This window comes from Plectropomus leopardus, chromosome 3, assembly GCF_026936395.1.
Source record: "Plectropomus leopardus strain MGB_pleo_1.0 chromosome 3, ASM2693639v1, whole genome shotgun sequence".
Taxonomy (NCBI): domain Eukaryota; kingdom Metazoa; phylum Chordata; class Actinopteri; order Perciformes; family Serranidae; genus Plectropomus; species Plectropomus leopardus.
Window position 1 is genome coordinate 30,882,751 of NC_142178.1, and position 23,282 is coordinate 30,906,032.

Consider the following 23,282-nt stretch of genomic DNA (forward strand, 5'->3'; position numbering starts at 1 on the left):
ATATAATACTTCATAAGTTTTGATGTGGGAAACATAATTCTTTCGCTCCTGAATAAATACTATAAATAGTGTTTGATATTTCACATTTTATTAGGTTTTGAACCCTGTTAGAAAAAATGTACATTCGGTTGTTTAACAGAATCCTAACAAGGATGAAACATAAAAAAATAAACATATATACACAAGAGTCACTGTACACGCACAGAACACTACTCCATAATACATTTCATTTGTTAAAGCTTGGTGAACACATTTTTCTACTTTTCCCTTATTTTTACTAAAAAAATAATTAAAAGACGTCTCACAGGTAGTCCCGTGTCAGTCTGTACACAGTAAAGGTAGTTTCACATTTAGCCTTCTGGTTAAACGTTATATGTATATTCTAGCGATGACAGAAGATAAGAAGAGAACGTTGTAGTAGATTTAGTAGAACGTTGCAGAACGTTGTAATGTTGCCTGTTTGTAGTCTTTCAGGATGAGAACATTGATATAAATTTCAAGTTTGAGTGTTTAGCCTCAGCTAGCACGAAGACAACCACGGGAAAATGCCAGCCTTTTTCCATCAACAGTGATAAAAACAAACCTTCCCAAAACACAAAAAGTGTCTTCATTTAAATTTTATAACAGAAGAAATTGCAATTTTGGGAGCTATAGAGCCACCACTGCAACTGTGTTTAGATGTAACGTTTCTGATGCTCCAGGTTTGGTGCTCCTCATGTTCTGAAGAACAAACATACCTCCTCCAGCTGACGATGAAACTGTGGGTGCTGTATCGAGCGGTTTGTGTTAATCCAGGCGCTGGATGAGTTTTTCCTCCATCATACAGAAGAGGGCGACGTGGGACAGGTCAGAGATGAAGGCGTCACAGGCGCGCCTGCTGATGCTCTTACAGCCTCTGAGGTCCAGCAGCATCAGAGAGGAGAGACGCTTCAGGTAGGACAGACAGCCGTCTGTCAGCTCATTGCAACCTGGACACACACAGAGGAGTCAGGCGCAGCTCTCATCAGGAACAAAAATGTAAAAGTTAATTGAGTTAGTTAATGTGTTGTAGCAGGGGTGTAACAATACACGTATAAGTAACAAGCAGTCATGGCACAGGTACTTCTGGTTCAGTCGATAATAATAATAATTTATTTATAATATTAGACTGGCGAATGTACAGAATTATTTTAACTGCGGAACTTAAAGCCTCAAGTTGGAGTTCCCTAACGATGTGATGGACTGTTTAGTCTCCGGCCCGTGCTTACACAGTAACAGCTACATAAAGTTAGCTTAGTCCAGCCTGGATGTATACTAACGGGAAGAAGAAGCCAGAGCTCGAAGATGCTCCCGTGTCATTCTAACCACCTGTGTGGGATCGCTTCGGTTTCCCGGTGAAATACGAAAAGGGAGAAGAGCAAGTGGACAAGACAAAAGCAGTGTGCTGACAGTGTTTACTGGTGATTAGCGATGCATCTAGCAACACGACAAACTTGCACACGCATTTAAAAAGGCAACATCCAAGTGTGACTGTCACCTCTGCGAGGAAAAACAAGGAGTTGTGCAAACGCTGCTCACGAAAAAGTTTTATTAATTGGAGGGCTTTGTATTTGCAGCCGTATTCTACTGTATTTTTATAAATTTTATTTTGTATGTTTCATTTCATTTGAAACAGTTGCTGAGTCACTGACAGCTGACAACTGTTTAACTGTTATTGTTTAACTCAATAAACTATTGATCTTCATGAATGACAAGCAGGTTTTTTGTTTTTGCATATTCCCCCTTAACTGAGAACCAAACCGTACTGCGACTTCAAAACAAAGGTACACACTGAACCATGACTTTTGTGTACTGTTACACCCCTGTGTTGTAGCACTCTGCAGCCACAAAATAACAAATAACGTTTATATTTCACAATAACTCTGGGACAATAAATCTCTCAATGTTAGTCAGGATGAATAAACTGTGTAAAAACATAATGCGTAGAACATAAAATATGACATGTAGTTATGTTATAAAGCTAAATCACTGATTAAAAGAATCATCAGTGGATTGATAGTGATCGTATGCCCTTGAGAATGATGTCTACGCTGAAGAAATGGTGAGCCGGGCATCCTAAAAGAAGTATGATGTAAAGTTCAACTCCAACCACAGACTGAGCTAGATGAAAAGCCACGTGTGGGAGTGCGACTGTGATCGAACTCTCACCTGCCAGTGTGAGTTCAGTGAGGCTGTTGCGGCTGTGAGTCCCGGCCGCTGCCAGCAGGGTGATGGACGAGTCTGTTATTTCTTTGCAGTGAGCGAGGTCCAGCCTCTCCAGCTGGGGCATGTGGCGCTGCAGCAGCCTCAGAGTGGACTCACTGATGTCCAGACCGGACAGACGCAGCGTCACCATGTTCCTCAGTCTACTGCGAGACGACTCCGAACCTACAGACAGACATGGAGGAAATGGTCACTCGTGCTGGACAGCTCAATATGGAGATTACATCCCTCATTTTAGTGAACCTGCGCTACGTGACTTTTCTGGACATGTTGAAGATCCCACTGTAACCACATTCACTGTGCACAATGCTGTTTGTCATCTCAATGATCCAACAACCATCTGCACTTAATACCACCTTAGTGCTTCTTCACCAGCGCGGTCCTGCAACACAAAAAGCCTCGTATGTACAGTCACAGATTTTTGATGCAGCTTTTTTTCCTGCTGCTACTGACCAGGCGGAATGATGAGCTCTTTAATCTGGGCATCTTTAATGCCTTCACACCAGCGCAGGTCCAGCAGCCGCAGGTAGGGCAGAGTGGGAGAGACCATCGCTGACAGACAGGACCAGGACAGACCGGTAACCCTCAACTCCCTCAGACCTGAAGACACAGAAAGACGGAGCGAGGAGGAAGAATGAGACATGTAGGGACAGAGGGGACGAATTGTGATTTGTGATATTAGGCTTTATAAAATAAAATTAAACTGAACTGTTACTTCCTCCCTAATATCAGTGCAGACTGGCTGGGTAAGAGCACAGATCGCTAACATTAGCTTACAGAGCATCACTGTTGTCTGGTAATGAAGCAGGGCTCTTTCTTATTTGATGACGTGTTGACTGATTAATAGCATGAAAATGAAGTAGTGAATGAATCTCCAGTATCCATACTTTACTGTCTCTTTCAGATAAATGACTCATATCATTGTATTTATATCATTATTGCCACAGTCAAGTCTGTATACGACTACTGATGACGAATCAGGGTTTTGAAGGCAATTGCCATTTCAAAAGAGAAGATTTTAACCACTTTCTATCACTCCAGAGGGCAACAGAGCCCTTTGACAACGAGGGGTAAAAATAAGAAGTGTGACTGGCTTTAGTGTGTGTTTGTACCTGGGAGCCTGGTGAGCAGACAGTTGAGCTGTCTCTTGGCCAGGGGGGTCCAGGACAGGTCCAGAGAGGTGGGCTGGCGTTTAATGATGCCTGCTAGGGCCTGGTTGCTGAGCGGGCTGCACCGACTCACGTCCACATGGCTCCACAGACGCTTGTCACAGCTCCTACACAGGACAACACAGCATGATCGGTGTGTCGTGTCAGAGCTCTACAAACAAATATTCTGTTTGCTGAGTGTTTTGTCTGTAGAATAATAGAGTGTGACGCACCACTTGTACCAGGCTTTACAGACGGTCATGCAGGCCAGCAGCTCCGCTCTGTTCAAGTACTTGAAGACTGACACCCACACCTCCTTCTCCCCTCCTCTTTCGTTGCCCACGTCTTTGAAGGACGGCAGAGACAGCAGGGATGGAGGAGACAAGGAGGAGGGCGCAGAAGAAGGAGCAGCGTTCTCTTCCTCTGACGAAGTCGCAGAGTGATCCCTAGTGCCTTTGTCGCCATGGTTACCCCGGAGACGTGGCCTACGAGATCATAAAAGTAAATGACGTTTGGGTCAAGGATGTCACATGCATGAAGCAAATGGATACTGGTCACAAACAGCCTATAGAGAATTTATGGATGCTTGATTCAAATAAAGATTTGGTGGCGTGTCCTGTTTTTGGAAGTATTACTTCCCCAAAAATATGCTTTAATCCCCCCAAAAAAAACAACTTCTTTATCATGATTAGTAGGAATGTGCTGAATCATGAAGTTTATGTTAATACTGACATAGCTTTTGATTTTTTTGTATTTGACAGCTATTTGGATATGAAGGCTACTTATGATTTGTGGTTGATTTTATTTTGTTGCACTATTTATACATTTGAGAGTCTCAGTCTCAGTTAGACTTGGCTATATATCACATACAGTATATGAAGACAAAATGTTATGTTTGTGCTGACATATGATATTACTTAATTACTTAACTTGCTGCTATTATATGCTCCTGAAATGAACAGCTTAATATTTTCATATTTTGTCGTATGATAAACAATATCATCACAAAAATACTCTACAGTAGTTGTAATGTTTTTAGCTGAATTTGATCAGTTGTGAACTCTACCTCCCGGGTCCTCTTGGCGTTGCACTGTCAGCTGTGGCGTCACCGCCCTTCAGTCGTGACGGTTTGGACAGAGCCGTCTTCCTCTGGATGAAGCCCTGCTGACCTCCAGCACCCACTGCAGCCGTCCTCAGACCCATCGCTGCTTCTAGCTTTGGAACTATGGAGCCTGAATAGCAACGACATGTTTAACTCACTAATGATCTTTTCACAGTTCAGTTATGGAAAGTTAATATATTCTTTAGATGTTTCTGATTAGCTAAACAGATTAAACTGCAGCTGTTAGAATTTGAAGTCTTACCAGAGTGTCTCTTGGCCTTGTGGGGGCGCTGCAGAGTGACCGTCAGGTAGGAGCCACTCAACAGGTCGTCATTCAGATCAGACACCAGGAGGACCGGCGGTTCTGGGTCTGAATCCCAGCGTCCTTCCTCCTCCACATCCTCTTCTTCCTCCTCTTCATCTTCTAGCGTGTCCATCTCCTCCTCTTCGGGGTCAAAGTCCTGCCCCTCACTGTCCTCATCCTCATCTTCATCATCATCAGTCCTGCGCCTCCTCCTACGCCGACGCTGCAGTCGTTCTTTGTCTCCATCCTCACTGTCCTCCTCTTCTTCCTCCTCTTCCTCGTCATCATCGTCATCATCGTCCGAATCCTCTGACTCGTCTCCTCTTCGCTGCATCCTGGAGCCTCCCCTCAGCCTCACCCCTCGTCCCCTCCGTGCACCGTCCCTCATGCCTATCCCTCGCTTCAGCCTGAGGACGGAGGAGGAGCCAGGAGTCATGATTCCTCCTCTGTTTCCTCTGTGGGCCGAGCCTCCTCTCAGCAGGCCTCTCCTGTTGGCACTGAAGCCCCTCCTGGAGGAGTGGCTCCCCCCTCGGGCATGGAGCATCTTTCTTCTCTGGGAGGCTGCAGAGACGGACAGGTGATCAGGTCAGAACAGAGTGATCACAACAAAAGTGAAAAATTAAATTAAATGATTTAGTCTTTTTTGTGATTAAACAGTAGCTGAATAACTGGCGGGCAGCAGACAGTGAAAATGTGCCTCATTTTTTAACAAAGACGAACCTTCATCATCGTCATCACTGGCAGAGTCGTCTCCATCACGACTGTGTCTGTGTCGTCTGTAAATCTTAGCCATACGAGCATCCAGCAGGGTGGAGGATTTCCGCTTCTGCACATGCAGGAGAAGACGGGAAAAAAGAGGGAAGAATGGAGGAAAGAACCAAAACATAAAAGAAAGGAGGCACAGAATAACAAAGATATTAGGCAGCGTGGGGGAAGAGAGGTATGGAGGAAAACAGACAAAAAGGAAATTGTTAACCCTTTAAAACCTAGGCAAATCAGCCTGATTCATTTCATGAACACAGAAAGAAGGCAATGAGCAACTTCAGAGGAAATTACCCAAAAAATAGCACGATATTAGGAAACAGCTGTTTTTTTTAACGACCTAAATATTAGTATAAAACTTCTTTTTTTTAATATTAAAAGTTAGAAAGCATAAAAAGGAAAGTTACTCGTTGCCTTTTTCCCTGTGTTTTTGAAAGAAAAAAAAACAACAACAAACAATAAAACCAATTTGCTCAGAGGTCAAAGGTTTAAATAACTGTGAAAGGCATCTGAGAGCAGCACAAGAAAAGTGAAGTTCCAGGTTTCAAATGGTTAACAGACTGTTAAGAAATAAGCACACTGCAGTAAAAACCTGACAATAATCACTCACCGCTGGGAGGCCTTCACCTTTCTCTCCTTTGGACTGTTGCAGGAAAAGGAAAAAAAATCAATATAAGAAGAAATGTAAGAAACTAACAGAAGAGGAATCTCAAAACAGCTTTCTTTAGATTTTGCTGACAGTTTTTGTATTGCATTCATAAACATTTTTGAAGACTGATAATATCTTTTTGGACGAAAACTGATATTATGTTTCTGATGTTCAACATCTAAATCCTATTATTACCAAGTCCACAATCCATCTGTAAACCAAAGGGCAAAAAAATGTGTTTTGTCACTTTTTTCATTGCTATCAGAGGGGAAAAGCCTCTGAAGGCACATTATGAAGCAATTACAAGTCTCCATTCAAAGTCATGGCAAAATACTTTTAAAAAAAAAAAAAAACTTATTAAAGGAGGTGTTTACTCTGAAGCCGTTACTATCATGTACTCACACTCAGTTAAGTAACTTTTAAAGATAGCAAATTTTGTATAGAGCAAAAAACAAGCTGACGGTATAGCAAGTGATGTAAAGCAGTGTATTCTTTGCTGCCACATGTTTTTTCAAATATCTGAACACCTCAAAGTTCATCTAACCTGCACAAAAACAGAAACTAGTCATCTTATGCAGAGGTAACTATTATTTACTTTAACTGTTAACCACTAACTTAATATATGGCACTAGTAAAGGTACTATGGTTATGGTAAAAGTTACTATATCTTACACTGTCTTGTCTGATTTCAATGTCAGCCTTCTCCAAAACTACATAAATTCTTGTTTTCTTGCAACTTATGAAATGACTATTACTGCCCAGGTGCTCTGAATTACAACCACACTGTAATTCCAAAAAATCCAATATTTGTATGCATGTGCTTCACATCTGAATTTGAAAGTCATCACTAAAACTTCACACACATTTAGGTGCTTTTTACAAGGGAAATATCAACATAGAAGCTGAAAAAAGCTTTTTTAGTCAGCAGTTTGGAAATGTTGCACAACTTGAACATATAGTGGAGCCACAATGGCACAATTAAGAGAAAACTTCTTTCTCTTCTGTTCTGACATTTCAACTTGTATGTGGTACAACACTGAGAATGACATGCCATTGACATGTGAAACAAGCATTTAGTGCAGTAGTGATGAGGTCGGTATTAGACTATTTGGCTTAGGAAAATGGCTGTAATCAGAACAGCATCTAAGATCTCTATCTGAGCAAAATAACAGCAGCTATTTTACAACATCCTTCCACAACACCAACAAAAAGTCATTAAAACAGTCAGTCACTGCAATGATGAAAAAAGTCAGTGAACAGGAGGACAAGCAGTCACAATATCGGTTCATCCAGGGACTCAAGTGAAAAGTTGAGTGAAGAACCAATGAACAACATCAGTTTCTCTAACATCCATTTTGACACTGGAGACGTGGAGACTGATGTGTTCAGAAGTACACAGATAACATTTACAATCTTAAGAGCAAACATGCATAACTAATATAAGAACTATTGAAACTGCAATATGGCCAAGTACAATGTCCACATCACAGGAGCTGCAACTGTAGACGCCTCGACCAACAAATCATATGTCAGACGTAATGGAACATGCTTTCAGGTACAGAATCTAGTAAAAATCACATCATCATCGTTATATATTTTTTACAGTGAAAATAAAATGCAAAAATTAAATTCCAATAAAATCTCCACTGACATTGCCATCACATTACCAGTAAAAATAACTGCAATATGTTTTTTTTATTTGCATATCCTGCAGCCTTACTGAAAACCACTTCAGTGTGGACCCGACATTTCAAAACACAGGAAGCGGAAGCGCCCGGATATATTAACGGACGCGCAGCAGCCCTTCAGCAGTCCCCTGGCTGTTCACACCAGGAGCACATTTCTCTGCGCCGGTCAGCACCGATTCTCCTTCTCTGTTCCTTTCTATTCACATGGAGAGCTCTGTCCCCGTCTCTCTGTCCCTGCTTGCTTGTGTGTCTCTGGCTGTGTGGCTGAGTGTGTGTGTGTGTGTGTGTGTGTGTGTGTGTGTGTGTGTGTGTGCGCATCTCTGTGTGCTTGTCTGACAGAGTGCGTCTGTTAGTCCCTGTTTAGACACAACTGACAAGCATTGTGGGAGCACTGGATGCATATTTTATCGCTTGTCATGATCAAGCCATTCATACCATATCAAATATATCCTTAACATAGTTCATGATGGAGTATTTAGTGTGTCTTCCTGCCAGATTTGCTCGAAGCTCTGGAAAGAACAGACCAGACATCAAGACTATTGCTGCAGATCGTTAGCCTACCACGGAGCACGGGGCCATGGCGCGTCCTGTGTAAACAGTCTAATTGCTCATCAGGGGTGCCGAATCGAAGCAGCCAGCACTCTCTGGAAAACAGGCACGCTTCACCGCCATTCCACGTCCAGTGTGAACGCAGCGGAAGTCTAAAATTTACTTCTTCCATTTTTGTTTTCCAGCAAATCAACTCTTCAATGTCTGAGAGCGACCCTAACCTGGAGAAAATGGTGGTTTTGCCAAAAAGCTATCATCTTAACTTAAGAAAACCAGGCTACACACTGTCCATCGTGATGAGTCATGAGAAAAATCATTTAGAAAGTATGAAGAAGGGAAAACTGCACAGAAACCAATCTGAGCTGAAGGCAGCTCCAAAATGAAAACAGCCAACGGTCTCAGAGAAGAGGCACCACTCTTGTATGAAAACAGGATTGTTAAATAGGAAATTATTCTCCATTAGTAACAAGATCATTTAAATAGTAACATTTACACCAAGAGTTGTGTCTGTTCTCTTGAAAAGGTGGAATGGGGAAAAAAAGGGGTGGGGTGCACTGGACAGACGGGTGGATGTACTGAGAGTAGACGGCACCTCTCACCAGTCTCGAGCTGATTGGCTGAGAAGGCAGAGGAGCCGCCACCAATAGAAGTGACGCTGAGGAGGAAGAGCAGGAAGGAAGAGGAGGAGGAGGGAAGAAACCACAGCGGACCACCTCCCCATCCTGCTGGGCACCCACGGGACCCCCTATGGTAGCAGAGGGCCCGGGGCCCAGTCTGAGCACCAGGGGGCCATGGGGACGGATGTGCTGCTGGTGGCCGGCAGCCAACGATTCGTCGCTGCCTGATGACTGACGGGAGTTAAATCAAATCCAAAGAAAACAGAAAATAAAGCAACCGAGGAACAGAAGAAAAAATAAATAGATAAATAATGAAAAATAAACAGACAGGAGACACACAATACCCGTTAGCTTTGACACACTGTAACCAAGTGTGTGTGAACGGAGGGTTAATAGACTGAGGGAAAGAGAGACTCAGAAGTCTGTGTGCTCAATATATTTACATAGAAAGAAATAAGAGACCCTGAGACTGTGTGTGTTTGTCTATAAGACACTGCATACCTCTTGGTCAGTGATTCCTTGGACACACTTTGGACACTCCCAGCAGCTAGGCAGGTCTTTGTTCACTACTCCTTCACCCTGAACCTGCAGAGAAAGACCCAGACATATTATATGTAAAATTATGGATGAATGAGGAAATAAGGCAAAAAAACGATGAACTAAAACCGTGTTCATACCTGGCTTCTTGTGTCGAGACTGTGGCTGAGACAGAGGGCATTCAGACCTGATATATGTGTAATATGACCTCTACATGCGTTATGTGCTACAGTATGTGTAGTTGCTGTAAACAGGGTTTGTATCAAACTTGTGATCAAATTTAAGGACTTTCAGAAACTTTTTCTAGTACTCATTTTGACTTTCAGGGGTTGGAATTGTGCTCCACATAACCATCTATTTCAAGAGAAATGTGCAAATCCCTACACAGAGCAAAAACATGCTACTAGGGCCTAAATTTAATTACTGACTGGTTATTATAATTTGATGGTAAAAGATCAAACAAACAAAAGCAGAACATATAGTGAGTGCAGAGCTCAGTGCAGCACATTCAAAAGTCATTTAGTAAGTACTGATAGATTCAGGTTTCCAAATCTGAGAATTTACTGCTTTGATGTTGTGAAATGATCATTAAGTACATATTTTGGGTTTTCTGTTGGTCATAGAAAACAAGCAGGTTAAGTCACCTTGGACAGTTTTCTGACATTTTACACCAAATGATGAATCAGTTCAACAATGATCTTTTGACACAGCTATTATCAGATTATGTTTATGTTCTTGATTAAATTATTGGCTGTTCAGTCTGTACAATGACAGCAATCAGCAGAAAATGTGCATTTCACTTTTAGAAGAATCTAAATTGACATGTTCAAATTTGTTTTTGTTTTTTTCCCAACCAACAGTGGGAAACAAAAACACCATCTTTTTAAAATGCTCAAAAGGCGTAAAATTCTTAAAATGCAGAAGCTAGAAGCTGCAAACTATTAACATTTTTCCTTGGAAAATAACTTGCAATTGATTAATAATCAAAACAGTTGCCAAATAGCTTTTTGTCAATCAACTAATTGATTACCGGAGTACTTGTATCTAAGGCCATCAGTGTGATTTAGAATCCTCCTTGTTGATATCATTTGTTTATCAAATTTCATTTAGACAATATTTTTTTACAGCAACAAATACTTTCTACACCTTTACAAGCATTTCTCTAACAGAGTTTTTGACAGGTTTTAAGGATGATTTACGAGCAAAATCCCAAACTTAAGGAAACCAGACATTTACTACACAACTACTTTTAATGTTACCCAAGTTCACTGTAAATTTTGACTTATCGATCTCACTGTTAGTTAAGTGGAAAAATACATTTATTTCAGCATGTTTTCTTCTTAAATCTGCAACATGTTAGCCTGGAGGACTCATGTCCAAAAGAAAGTGATTAAAATAGACTCAGCAGAGTTTTCTCTGACAAAACTGACTTCCAGGCTGTTCAATTGTCACGTTGTATTTCTATTGTTTACATACAGCACAACTACACTCACAGATAAGCGAGCCTCCTATCTGTCTGTCAGACAGCAATCAAACCATGAAACCTCTCTACACAGTCCGGATTTGAGTGAGTCCTGCGGGGATCAACAGGTGTGAAGTCCGCGGCTAACCAGCGGAGCTAACATTAGCGGCTAACAGCCACCGCTGTAACTAACAAACGCAACAAATCCATTAAACAGCTCCATCATCCACAATCACACACACACGGCTCACTGTTTACTGGTGAATAACAGCTATAAACAACGCCACTGGCGCACAATGATCCGACGTGAGTGTCTTGCAGGCTAGCATCCTGGTGCAGACTATTTACTGGAGTTTAACAACTTGTTGACGCTCCGACAGCAAAAACATCTTATATAGCATTAAAAAAAATAGCAAATCTGTTCTCGATTTCTAAATTAAAAAAACAACTTTAATACGTTTCATAACATAATTTATCAATCTGGTCTCCTCTAATTTTTTTCCATGTACATTTTTTCCCAAGGTTCAAGTAAAAAAGTCTGATTTTCAAGGTATTCCAATACCTTAATTCTGAGAGCTATATTCAAGGACCTTACCTTGGTGTAGGTACTTCACGTCTATAACATAGACTTTATATACAGTTTAAGGTCTGTAATAACAGCAATACAGTAAGAGTGTATGTGGTTAGTTCACCCTGTGATAACTACTATTGTGAAGGTTACTTTTAACATTTATTAGGTTACAGATTCCTAGTTACCACAACAAAAGTGTAATCAGTAATGTAACTATTTTGATTTATTAATCAAACTTGTGTAACTTATTACATTTATGACTGTTCTAACAAAGTAGGCAACAAAACTGAAAAATGTCTGGATTACTTGACAAAGGAAGGCATTAATACACAACAAGAAGATGCAAAACAACTGAATAAATGTTTTTCCTTGAAAAAAACAACAACCTCTGAATGTAAACCATTTTGCAATCACCAGTACTTTGATTGGTAACTGTAATTTCATTACATATACAGTATTTTCCACACTAACTGTAACGGATAAGAATTAGATTTAGTTTGTAATTGTATTACGAGTAACTAGTAACAGCAGAATAATAGTGTCAGTGGTTAGTTTAGATGTCTGTATTAACCTTTTTTATAAATGTTTGTTTGCAAAAGAGCTTATTTTCTACAATAATCCAAAATCCAATGGAATCCCATGGGCTTTTTGATGAAGGAACCAGGGCGACACTGACTTTTGCATCACTCGATCCATAGAGGAGGCGTACTGAAGACTTTCACTGGCTGAGCCGGCTACTTCCGGTCTAGTGCTCCTGTCATTTCACAACAAATTCTCCGCTGATATACAGACATCTCTTTCACCATGTCAGTCAATGGGAAGAAGTCTTTGAGGCCACATGGCATCATGTGACGCTGTAATTACACTGTCTGTCTGGACACTAAAAAAATTTGCTTCAAAGTGCGGTGCACACTTCTTAAAGTCGAGTAGGATCTTGAGTAATCGCAGGATTGTTAGAAATAAGAAGTGTGCATCCCTCTGACTGTTGTTTTGTTCCATTTTTAAGGGAACTGTATAGAGTATAAATGTTACACTGAGAATTCACTAAAATAAAATGTCAGACAGTAAATATAGTACACTGTATTGTATTGTAAGTAGGGACTCATTTCGGATAGAGCCCAAGTGTGTGTGTGTGTGTGTGTGTGTGTGTCACGCAATTTACCGTGAGGCAAGCGGGATGGACGATCTGTGCACAGTTGGAGCACTCCATCAGCGTGAGGGAGGGGTCTCCAGTTTCCTCTTGATTGGGCTCCTTGCAGATCTCACAAACTGCAGACAGAGGAAGACCCGGCTGGGGGGGCGGAGAGAAAGTTACAAAAAAAGACACATCCAACAAACAGAAATGAATAAATGAAGAGTTACTTACAGAGAGACACTGTCGTAGCACACAGGTCTGCTTGAGCTTCCCTGGTCCTCCAAATTTCTTCATGTCTCTGCAGAAGTTACAGTCTCCACACTCCGGTCTCATACAAGCTTCACAGCGCTTACACCTGCAGAAGAAGAAAACATTACAACAGACAGATGATCACTGAAAACAAGCTGATTCATACACCTGCGCAATTACATTTATTAAGCCATAAAGCTGGCGTTGGCTCATAAACAAAACAGAAAAGCAGTTAAGAGTGACTAAAACAACATTTACGTCAGTCTCTATTTGAATTGACAACATGTGTTTCTCACACAAATTCTTTATTACCTGACCCTGCGGCGTCTCAGCACAGACATGGAGGAGGCTGGTTTCTGTGGTCGTGGGACGATGGGAGTGGTGGCCAATTTAGGACGAGGAGGAGGCGGTGGAGGAGGAGGAGGCTGGTACCATGAGGGCTGGTGGAGAGGAGCAGATAAATAAATTGAGAATAAAATAAGAGAAAAAATAAGAAAATACACAAGCACACAATCCAATATTTGTTATGAACTCTTATATTGTGATCTCTCGGATAATCGCAGCCACATGAAACTGCACAACAACAGAAAAGAGACCTTAAGAATTCAGGAAATGTATAACTTTGATGAGCATTTGGACCATGAGAGGGGTCTCTGAGCAGTTTCCAGAACAGAAACGCAAATTTCAAATTACTATTATTCTGTCAAGATTCTCAGTCGTTCAGGTCATGGATTTCTTAGACAAAGAAAAGCAAGTCCAGTTTCCTCTGATGTAGCACTTCTGGATACAATACTACCATCATTACTAATGAGCTGTGTGTATAAAAGTTAGGACTGCTTACTCTTTTTGGCCACCTGATGATGGGTTTTCCTGTGTAGGACAGTTTGGGATTGTCATTGGCATGTTCCTTCAGTAGAGCCTGCAAGACAGCAGAGACAAACGCTGTCAACAGGACAGCCTTAAATATCAACATGAAAGGCCAAATAACTGACACAAACACGCACACACCAGTCATACCTTGATGTGTGTAATGAGTGCTGGGGCGTTGTGTATGCCCGCTGGGACACACTTCTTGTTGGAGGGCAGAGCCTCCAGTTTACCCAGCAGGTTCCACATTCCCTCCAGCTCGAGGGGAGTCAGATGAACTTTCACTGCAGGCTTCTCAGACTGCTGCTCTGAATCCTCTTCATCACTGCCATCATCCTGCTCTTCCTCTTTCACCTGCTCACTGGCTGGATCTGAGCTGGGCGGCTTCTTCAGACCTGACAAAAGGAACGCATCGTATTTACAACCAATCTACACCAAAAATGAATGACATTGTAAAGTTCTCCTCATACATGTTTGCCTGAGTTCATACCGATGCCCAGTGTGTGTTTCTGAAACTCTGGTGTGAGGTAGGAGGTCTTTGTCATGCTGAAGACGTAGCGCTCCAACACGTACCAGCACATCTCGTAGTAGAAGGGGAAACGAAACTTCAGTGGAACCTGCATTAGAGGTGAAAGAGGCACTTTGACATTACACAATCCATCACCTCACATCATTTACAACAGTGGTTCCCAACTGGTGCAGCCACTGGCTCCAGAAAAAAGGTGCTTATTATTGCTTCAAGACCAGCGCAAAGGCACAGCATGTTAAGAGGCTAAATAATACGAAGAACAGGGCAATGAAATTGTTACTATTCTTGGAAAAAAAAAAAAAATTCTTGATACAGGAAACCACACTTCAAAATAAAGGTTATGTGCTGCAAATTCACTGTACTTCAAAATAAAGGGTTTTTTTTTTCAGAAACTTGATATTGTCTCGAGTCACTTGCGGTCATTCAGATTGGACCTGCAACCTACTTTTGTACCGCGACTCACCAGCTGGGAACCACAGTACACCTTATAGGAGAGACAGTTTTCCCTACCCGCGTTCTGTCTTCTATATTACAGATGTTAAGTTGCATTGGGATGTTGAAGCTATGCAGGAAGTTTCCTCCAAACACCATGGAGTCCACAGGGGTGTAGACGGCATGAATCCAACCTGAATACAACACACATTGAAATATTATTTCTATAATGTCACTGAATTCCTTCAACATATAATATGTGTGTGTGTGTGTGTGTGTGTGTGTGTGTGTGTGTGTGTGTGTGTGTTTGTGTGTGTCAGAGGGAGTTAAAGGTATACCAGAGGGAATGATGAAGGTGCAGCCCTGCTTCAGTTCAATCCTCTGGCAATCAGTCGCTCGGTCTCCCAGGAAAACGTCTCCCTGTTTCCCCGACAGCACCCAGTTCTCATACAGCTCCAGGTTCTGAGGCGTGGGAGGGATCAGCCAAAACACCTGGAAACACACAAAACCCAGTTCAAAAACCACACTACCCTCACTGCACCAGTCAACAGGTCGCTTTTTAGCGTTTAGTGGACATACCCTCCCATTCTCAACTGTACATTTTCAAATCATTTATTCCACAACACATCAAACATTTACCATGCAATCAGCCTAAAATAGAAATTATGAGGCTGTAACAGATCACACTGAACCCCCTGTGGCCCCACCTTGCTCCCTCTGAGTATGTGGTACCACACCGACGTCCCTCCAAAGTCTATGTGGAAGTCTGTGTAGCAGCCCTCGACACTCATCAGACAATATCTGCAGAGACGCAAACAAACACAATGTCAGTATTCAAAGGTCTGTTAATTATTTTATCTAGGAATAAAGAAATCCATTTATTTAATGACTTGAGTAATTTTACCAGTGATCCTTTATAAATTTGATTAAACACCAGTAGTGGAATACAACTAAATACATATAAGTATCTGTACTTAAGTACAAATCTAGGATACTTGCGCTTTACAAAATATTTTCAGTTCATGCAACTCTATACTTTTACTCCACTACATTTCAGGGTGAAATGTTGTACTTTTTACTCCAATACATTTAACTGACAGCTTTTGTTACTTTACAAACTACTATTACTTTTATACAAGTATAGCTGCAACAAGAAGTAAATTAATCAAGCGTTTGATTGAAAGAAAAATAATTGCTGCCTATTTCGATAAAACTGACACTTTCTGATTTTTTTCTATAAGTGAATTTTGAGTGTGGGTTTTTTAATATATTTTAAATAAGTTAAAGATTTGGATATTTTTATAATTTTGAATAGGTATTTTTCCTCAAGTTTTTTAAAATTTCACACACACACACACACACACACACACACTCTTGTTTCTGTATTTTTATTTTTATAATAGAGGGTTTGGTTTTTTTTTCAAGTTTTGATTTTGGGATGTTTTTTTTTTTTTTACCATTTTTAAATTAAATAATCTTGAGGTTGTTGGGGGTTTGCTTTGCTTTTGTTTTTAGATTTTTCTGCATTGGCACTTTTACTTTTAATACTTTTAGTACTTTTTCCTGATTATACTTACTTACTTTTATTTAAGTGACATTTTGGATGCAGAATTTTTACTTTAACAATTTACTTTTAGTATTTTCATAGTGTGGTATTAGTACATTTTCTAAAGGATCTGCATATTTCTTCCACCACTGCTCCACAGAAAAGTGCACATGGGGGACTTACTTCTGTACTTTGGGGTACTGCATGTCATTGATAGAGTTGGTTGAGTCTCTCTGTCTCTCTTTCAGATGACGAGGCCACATGTTGTCCACCCAGTCTATTAGATCGACCTACAGACACAAATACAAGACAGACAGAAGAGACAGACATGAGCTTTAATGTACTGTATCTCTGAGGTAACACATAACATACTACTGTTTTGAGAGAATGGAGACAGACACAATGCAGCTTATAAAATGCTTCTGTCTGTTAAGGATATGTTGAACACACACAAGCATGGGCCTTTGTATGTGTACGTACTGTGGTGGGTCTCTTGACCAGGTTCTCCAACTTGGTGTGGCTGAACTCCAGGCTGATGACGTTATAGAGCTTCTCCCTCTGACACGGAGGGGTCTCGTAGTACCGTGTCCACTGAGCCATGGACATCTCTGTCCCCTTCTGAGTGCTCACATCCATCACATCTATCATACGTCTGCTACCTGAGAGGGGTTGTTTTTTTGCAACGGTTAGTCATACCATGCAAAGAGATCTGGTCAACACAGCAGCTGATGGGAAGCAGGTACAATGTTTATATTTTATACATTTCATGTAAGAAAATAAATTTAATGCCTAAAATAAACAAAATAAGCAGCATGGAAGAGAGAAGAGAGATTTTAAATCTCAGTGAGTATTTTACCTGGTTAAATAAAGGATATATATATGAGCAGTAAGCAGCACCTAATGAATTCTTTAAAGGGAAGAAAACTTTATTCTGGAGGTCTTACCAACAAACATCTTGACGTCATTGACACTGAAGTCTGGATCAGGCATCCTACAGACCAACAAGAGGTTACTCAACATATCGCAAGTCTCATGATGTTTATGCATTTAATCATGTCAGTGTTTTCTTCCCCAATAGTCAAAAACAAACACTCAAGCTAACAAAGGATTTGATTAAAAAAAAAAACAAGAAAGAAATAACATGGAACGTGTAGGTGAAGAGATTGAAGGAGAAAGGGAAAAATAAAGAGGATGCTTACTTGATTCCGAGTCCATCAGGCTTCTCAAAGATGATCGGGTCTCTCAGACCGCCTCGCTGAACAAACTCATATGTCAAATCTATGAAATACAAAAACAACAAAATATGACCAAGAAAGTTTTTTTGCCCATTTTTTCAACTTTTATTCTATTATTATTATTATTTTTTTTATCATTCACTGCTGGCTGTTCAACAATCTTTAGCAACCGTTTGTGTTAAGCTCTGCCATAACTCCGCTCCCAGGTTAAATTGTGCCTTTTCTACTCAGCTTTTCCACATATGAACAAACCGTGTAAACCTCACTGACTGTGCTCGCTTACCTTTCCCCAGCATGCGCAGGACCCGGTCCGAGCTGAACCTCTCACTGACGACTTTTTCTTCCAGATCAAACGTCCTTCTTCCATCAATCTCCTCATCTGAGATGCCATCGTCATGGTATCGTCGCCGAGTACCGGCCCGCTATGGAGATGAAGGGAAGGGTGGATGGGTGAAAATAGAAGAGGAATAGGTGAAAGAAAAAGGACAAATGGTCAAAGGAAGCGATAACCAAACCAGGAACAGAATCCATCAGATTACGTCTACAAACTACAGTCTATATAATGAATAAATTCCAGGTGGATGTAGATATTCTTCCTAACCAAGAGAACCACAAATCACTTAAACTGGATAAATTTCTAATATTCATTGTATAATAAATGACAGCATGAGGGGAAATGGGAAAGCCCCATATAGAACTAAAAAGCATTTGTTCAACTAAGAAAAGCCAAAGCTGAAGAGGAGACACAACAGGACACAAAGCTGGACTGAAAGCACACATCAGGTAGTGACTTATTTTACATCAGAAAATGTGCCTCCCTTCACATAAACAGACGAAAAGATAAAAAATCAACAATTAACAATAATTTCAAACATGGATGCTCATTGATGGAAGAGAGAATACGGCTTCGGGGTCCTATGTCGTGACAGGTGACACAGAAATAATCCCAGGCTGAGCCCAAACCCCCTGTGCCCCATAATCTCTTCCACCTCTTCACTGTGGTTTGTGTTCACAAACACAATAATCTAAATTAACACTGTTTTCCTAATACAGTGGTGTCACACTGTATGTGCAGCAATCCATCAATCTAGATAGATATATAGATTAAATGAACATCAATCCATATCATTATCTTTAGGATATACCTTTATTTTTATTTATTTTTTTATTTTGCAAGCTAATTATTTTTCATAAACAGACAGTAAATAAGCAGTTAGTCAACAGCAGACATTTCCTGTTAGGCAGCAAACATGACTACAGCAAAGAAGTGGACAGTGAGGGCTGTTGCTTTCAGAGAGGTATTCCATCAAGGTGGATAAAGGAAAAGCCTGGCTTATTTTCATAAGACTCGTTAGTTTAAGTGAGAGATCCGGCTTATGCAAGTCCCCGCTCAGTAACCATGGTAACTTATGCAGCTCCAAGGCAGCATAACTGTCAAGCTTAATTTAGCTGCATGCCAAAGAATAAAAAAAAAAAAACATATAGCAACCTATCTTCACTTTTGTTTCATGTTTTAGACATTTTTCTCTCATCTGAATGTATTTGATTCAGTTGCAAGGAACATAATAATAATAAAGTTTTTTAAAAAATCATGTCTCACCACTTTTACTGTCTTAAAAAACAGAAGATTATTTGATATAGGCTATTTCAGTTAATCCTCATTTTATTCACAATCTCACTTGTTTTAAAGATTTCAGACTGTAGGCTATATTGTAGTGACGGCCCATTTCCCATCATGCCTAGTGATGTAGTATGTAGTAGATTTTGGTTTGTAGTTAAGTTTGCCGTTTTGAGTTCCAAAACACAAATGTCCCTTTTTGTTAGTGTTCATAATGTGTTTATTCAGAACATGGTAGTTTATGCTGGTTATTGTAATCTTTGTATTGCTTTATAATTTACACCCTTAGTGTAATAGCGGAGAAGGCTCAGTGCTATTATTACTGGGCACACTCCCATGTTACTTACAGGCTGGTGTGAGTAAAGGATTATTCCTACAGCCTAAATATTGTTGGTGAGTTTGATGTTTTTCACATGAAAGGCAGCATCGTTGTGTCAGCTATCCTAAGTAATCTACACACATCTGATATTATCTGGCCTTCTGATAATATAGCCATAGTCTTAAGTCTATGTGACTGCATTTATCATGAAATATAAATAAAAAATAAATAGGCTTGTAACCCCCCCCCCCATCATAAAGCTCCATCAGCAGCGTGTGTCCAGCCACTGAAAAACTCAGCCCTCTAAAAAAGCGAGGCTACCCAAGCCTGTCTTGAGTCAGCGTTGGTTTGCTGAGTCTAGATTGAGTTACTGGAACAACTTGAGGCTTAATTGGGAGATGGCACTAGTTTAAGATGGACATTTTTTCTTGAGCTACGTTGATGGAATACCCAAAAGTGGTGTAAAATTTATTCATTTACAATACATTATAGCTATAAAATGCAACCAATGGGTATGTCTTGTTTGTTTGTGATTAAATTAAATGTAATAACCCTTGTGATAAGGGAAGCAGCTAGCCCCCAGATATTATTACACTACCCAGTCCGTGCCCCTATCAAAAAAAGTTTGGACACCCCTGCTTTAGGCTATGCCCTTCCGGATAGTAGCATGTAAATAAAAATCTCAGCTTCCAAATAAAGTTGCACTGTATGGGAAATATGATTTGTTTATTTATTTTTACACCAGCTCATATTTCTGTTAACTGATAAATCTATAGAAAACATGTAATCAAATACACAGCACTCATTTCTTGTATGAAAACAGTGTTGATAAGAGAGAAAACAAGGACCAGCGTGGCCAGATTCCCTTTAAACTTACCAGTCTTTTGCTGTACCTTGGCTTGGAGTCATCCATTATTGCCGGAGGTATGTCCATCCAAATGCTAACGTTATTTAACGACGCAAAGTGCTAAAGTAAAGTAGATCCATCAGAAAACTACTTTAAAACTGAACCGCAGCTCCAGTTGGCTCCACTAGGGAGTAAACAAACAGCTGGGAGGCGCGTGTTCACAGCCTTTACTTTTCAGTTAGCGTTAATTTCGCCTAAATTACAACAAAAAAGTGATTAAATATCTTGACTAGCTAACGAAGCTCAACTTACGTTTTCTAACTGACGTGTTCAAACCGTTACACTCACTTGACTTAACGGAGGCTTGGTGAATAAAAGTCTGGATATGGGAAGCTTAATGTGTAGCCCGACTCAATTTTAGACAAATTAAAAGTACACAGTGAATTTAAGTGAATTTTTAACAAAAATATGATCATTATTATAAAACCAACACTGCCTCGAGCTTTGTTCCTTGCCTTCACCAATCCAAGTCGTGTCCAGCTAATGTTAGCTTTTTAGAGAGCGTCCTGTTTATATCGTTAAAAAACTCAACGAGACCTTAAGTCGTATTAAAATACCAATATTTAGATATTTAAAATACACCGCAAGAAAATGGCTCTGATGGTTGCTGCTGTTATTACTAGTATGGTTTAAAGTTAATGCGGTTTCCGAACAGCCGCCATTTTCCATCCCATCACAAAACATCCCATGTCCCGCCTACAACCGTACATTGGACCAATCACAGATAACCAAGCGAGGCGTTCATTGGACTACAGCAGTGTCAATCAGTAGAAACATTTCTGAGCTATGATTGGACAAATATAACCAATAGACGTAGAAAGGAACTGGAAAACAACCAATCACCGCACAGTTTGAAAACGACCTTACACCTCATTGGGTGATACAGCTCATTAACGTTTGTTACTGGGCAAACACGCTGTCAATCAAGCGAATGAGCCAATAACGCGATGATACAGTGCACGGACTACCGCCCCGTTACCCAATATAACTAGTCATCATTCATAAATAACCCAAATTACCTAAAAAATAAAGCGTTTTGCAGTGCTTACCCCCATATTTAGACAAGTCCGTCCAATTACTAACACCTTCAGTAATCCGTGATGTGTGACGCCTTCCGTGTCCTTTGTTTTAACTCCCACAGACTCGCATCGGAGGGACACGTTTTGTAGCCTTCACCTCAACGAGGAAGTGCTAGCAGGTCCATAAATGGAAATGCACTTCGGTCAAATCGTCGCTGATTGGCTGGAAAATGTTGCAGAGCGCCTGTGATTGGTCGCAGCGGCCTGTCTTTCAAACACGCGCAGCTTGAATACGGCGAGCGAGAGGTACATGCCAAATTATGATGCGCAGTGCAGTACAACCGCAGTGTAAATAATCACTCTGGAGAAAATAAATAACAGTGTCGTTTTATTTTCGTCAACAAGTGGACTTGACTACAAAAGAAAAAAACAAAACTTCCATTATAAATTGCTACAAAGTGACAGGATTTCAGTAATGTTAGCAGGAAAGGAAAGACACACACAATCACACTACATGTTTTCAAAATCAACCTAATAATGATAATAATAATATTACAGATGAATAGAACGGCCAGTGTACTGACTGAACCATGGCTGACTATAAGTCTTGTCTGATTTCAGTCCTGCCCCCTTGCATCCACATTTGAGAGCCAGAAATATTATTTTTTAATTATTTAAGGTTAAAGGTTGTTGTGATTTTTGTACGGTTCACATTTAGCCTTCTGAAAAGCTGTATGACAGAGTGGGGTCCTCTTGCTATCATGTGGACACCCACAACAAGTCAGAAAATATGTTTTCAGATAAAATGAACAACCCGGGTTATAAGTGGAAAGTCTGAGTTTCGCAGATGTCATGTTGACTTAGCACTGAGACATTTTATCAATTTCATTTTGACAGCACCAAATAGAAGTATGCTGCTCGACTTTTAAAGAAAGCAGTCTGGAATCAGTTATTTCGAGTGCTGTTTCAAACTTTTGATGTTAAAGTGAGCTTGTGAGGTACTCTCAATGGCAACATGAGCCAGTAAAGACAGTGGTTGTATGACTTTCACAGGGGATTTTTGGCAGGTGCTCCAGTTACATCTTGACACTTGCTCCTAATAATAATTCTACTCAATATTTCAACACTCATCTTTAAAAGGTGGCATCTTTTTGCTGATCTGTGCATGAGCCTGTGACCACATCTCATCTCAAAAGATAAAATCCAAATGTGGTTTAAAGCTTCAGTAGGTAACTTCTGTTTAAAAAAACAGGCCATCTAGTGCTCCTGTGCTACTAATGCAAGAATCCACCACGCCTGAACAAAAACGATGGCAAAGACAAGTAAACATAAGGAGTCAGACAACGAAAAGCTAGCTAAAAAGAAAGAGTTAAACAGAGCAGACCTGAAAGCAGTGGCGCCTTCAAGGGGGGCCGGAGGGGCCATGCGTTAAGGCGTGGTGGATTCTTGTAAATGCCATCAGGAGCAGAGGAGCCAGAAGAAAATGATTATTTTTGTACTGTATTTTTGTCATCTGTTTCATGTACTTCTTTTATAAAATAGCAACTGTTTCTGAAAACATCACAGAGTTGGGTTTTTTTTAAAGTTACCTGCTTAACCTTTAAAGTAAACTGACATGACAGGAGTCGGCTCCAGTGCACCTGCAGTGTTACCGACTGCATTTGTGGATCTAGAGCAAAGAAGAAGGATGCAAATGTCAAAGACTGACCGGAGTCGAAAAAAAAAAAAGAAAAAATACAGTCATAGTCCTTAAAAAAGAAGGGGTAAAACACACATTAAAAATTAAAGCAACCTTT

General features: G+C 40.4%; 1 protein-coding gene across 3 annotated transcripts; it reads right to left on the bottom strand.

The window, feature by feature from the left end:
• Positions 1-66: 66 nt before the first annotated feature.
• Positions 67-21,677, bottom strand: kdm2aa (lysine (K)-specific demethylase 2Aa). 3 transcript variants are annotated; one of them, XM_088073204.1, is made up of 26 exons: positions 20,438-21,155; positions 17,907-18,045; positions 17,588-17,666; positions 17,333-17,379; positions 16,869-17,047; positions 16,572-16,678; positions 15,550-15,643; positions 15,181-15,334; positions 14,921-15,036; positions 14,372-14,498; positions 14,032-14,276; positions 13,856-13,933; positions 13,327-13,454; positions 12,997-13,120; positions 12,793-12,921; positions 9,562-9,645; positions 9,043-9,291; positions 6,168-6,200; positions 5,516-5,621; positions 4,754-5,356; positions 4,456-4,621; positions 3,623-3,874; positions 3,354-3,517; positions 2,695-2,841; positions 2,188-2,406; positions 67-968 (listed from the first exon to the last, which is right to left on the bottom strand). In XM_088073204.1, the coding sequence occupies exons 1-26, from the start codon at positions 20,492-20,494 to the stop codon at positions 787-789; spliced, it is 4,008 nt and encodes a 1,335-aa protein (XP_087929330.1). In that variant the 5' UTR covers positions 20,495-21,155; the 3' UTR covers positions 67-786. The 3 variants fall into 3 exon arrangements, with proteins under 3 accessions (XP_087929330.1, XP_042340243.2, XP_042340242.2); XM_042484309.2 differs by lacking the exons at positions 9,043-9,291; positions 20,438-21,155 and adding an exon at positions 21,517-21,677; XM_042484308.2 differs by lacking the exon at positions 9,043-9,291 and having other exon boundaries at positions 20,438-21,154.
• Between the last annotated feature and the right edge of the window lie 1,605 nt (positions 21,678-23,282).

Coding starts and splice junctions, on each gene's coding strand:
- kdm2aa (XM_088073204.1), bottom strand. CDS start 20,494: ATGGACATACCTCCGGCAATAATGGATGACTCCAAGCCAAGGTACAGC. Junction 15,644..16,571: donor CAGTACCCCAAAGTACAGAA/GTAAGTCCCCCA, acceptor GCGTCTCTGCAG/ATATTGTCTGATGAGTGTCG. Junction 5,622..6,167: donor AAGGTGAAGGCCTCCCAGCG/GTGAGTGATTAT, acceptor CTGCATGTGCAG/AAGCGGAAATCCTCCACCCT.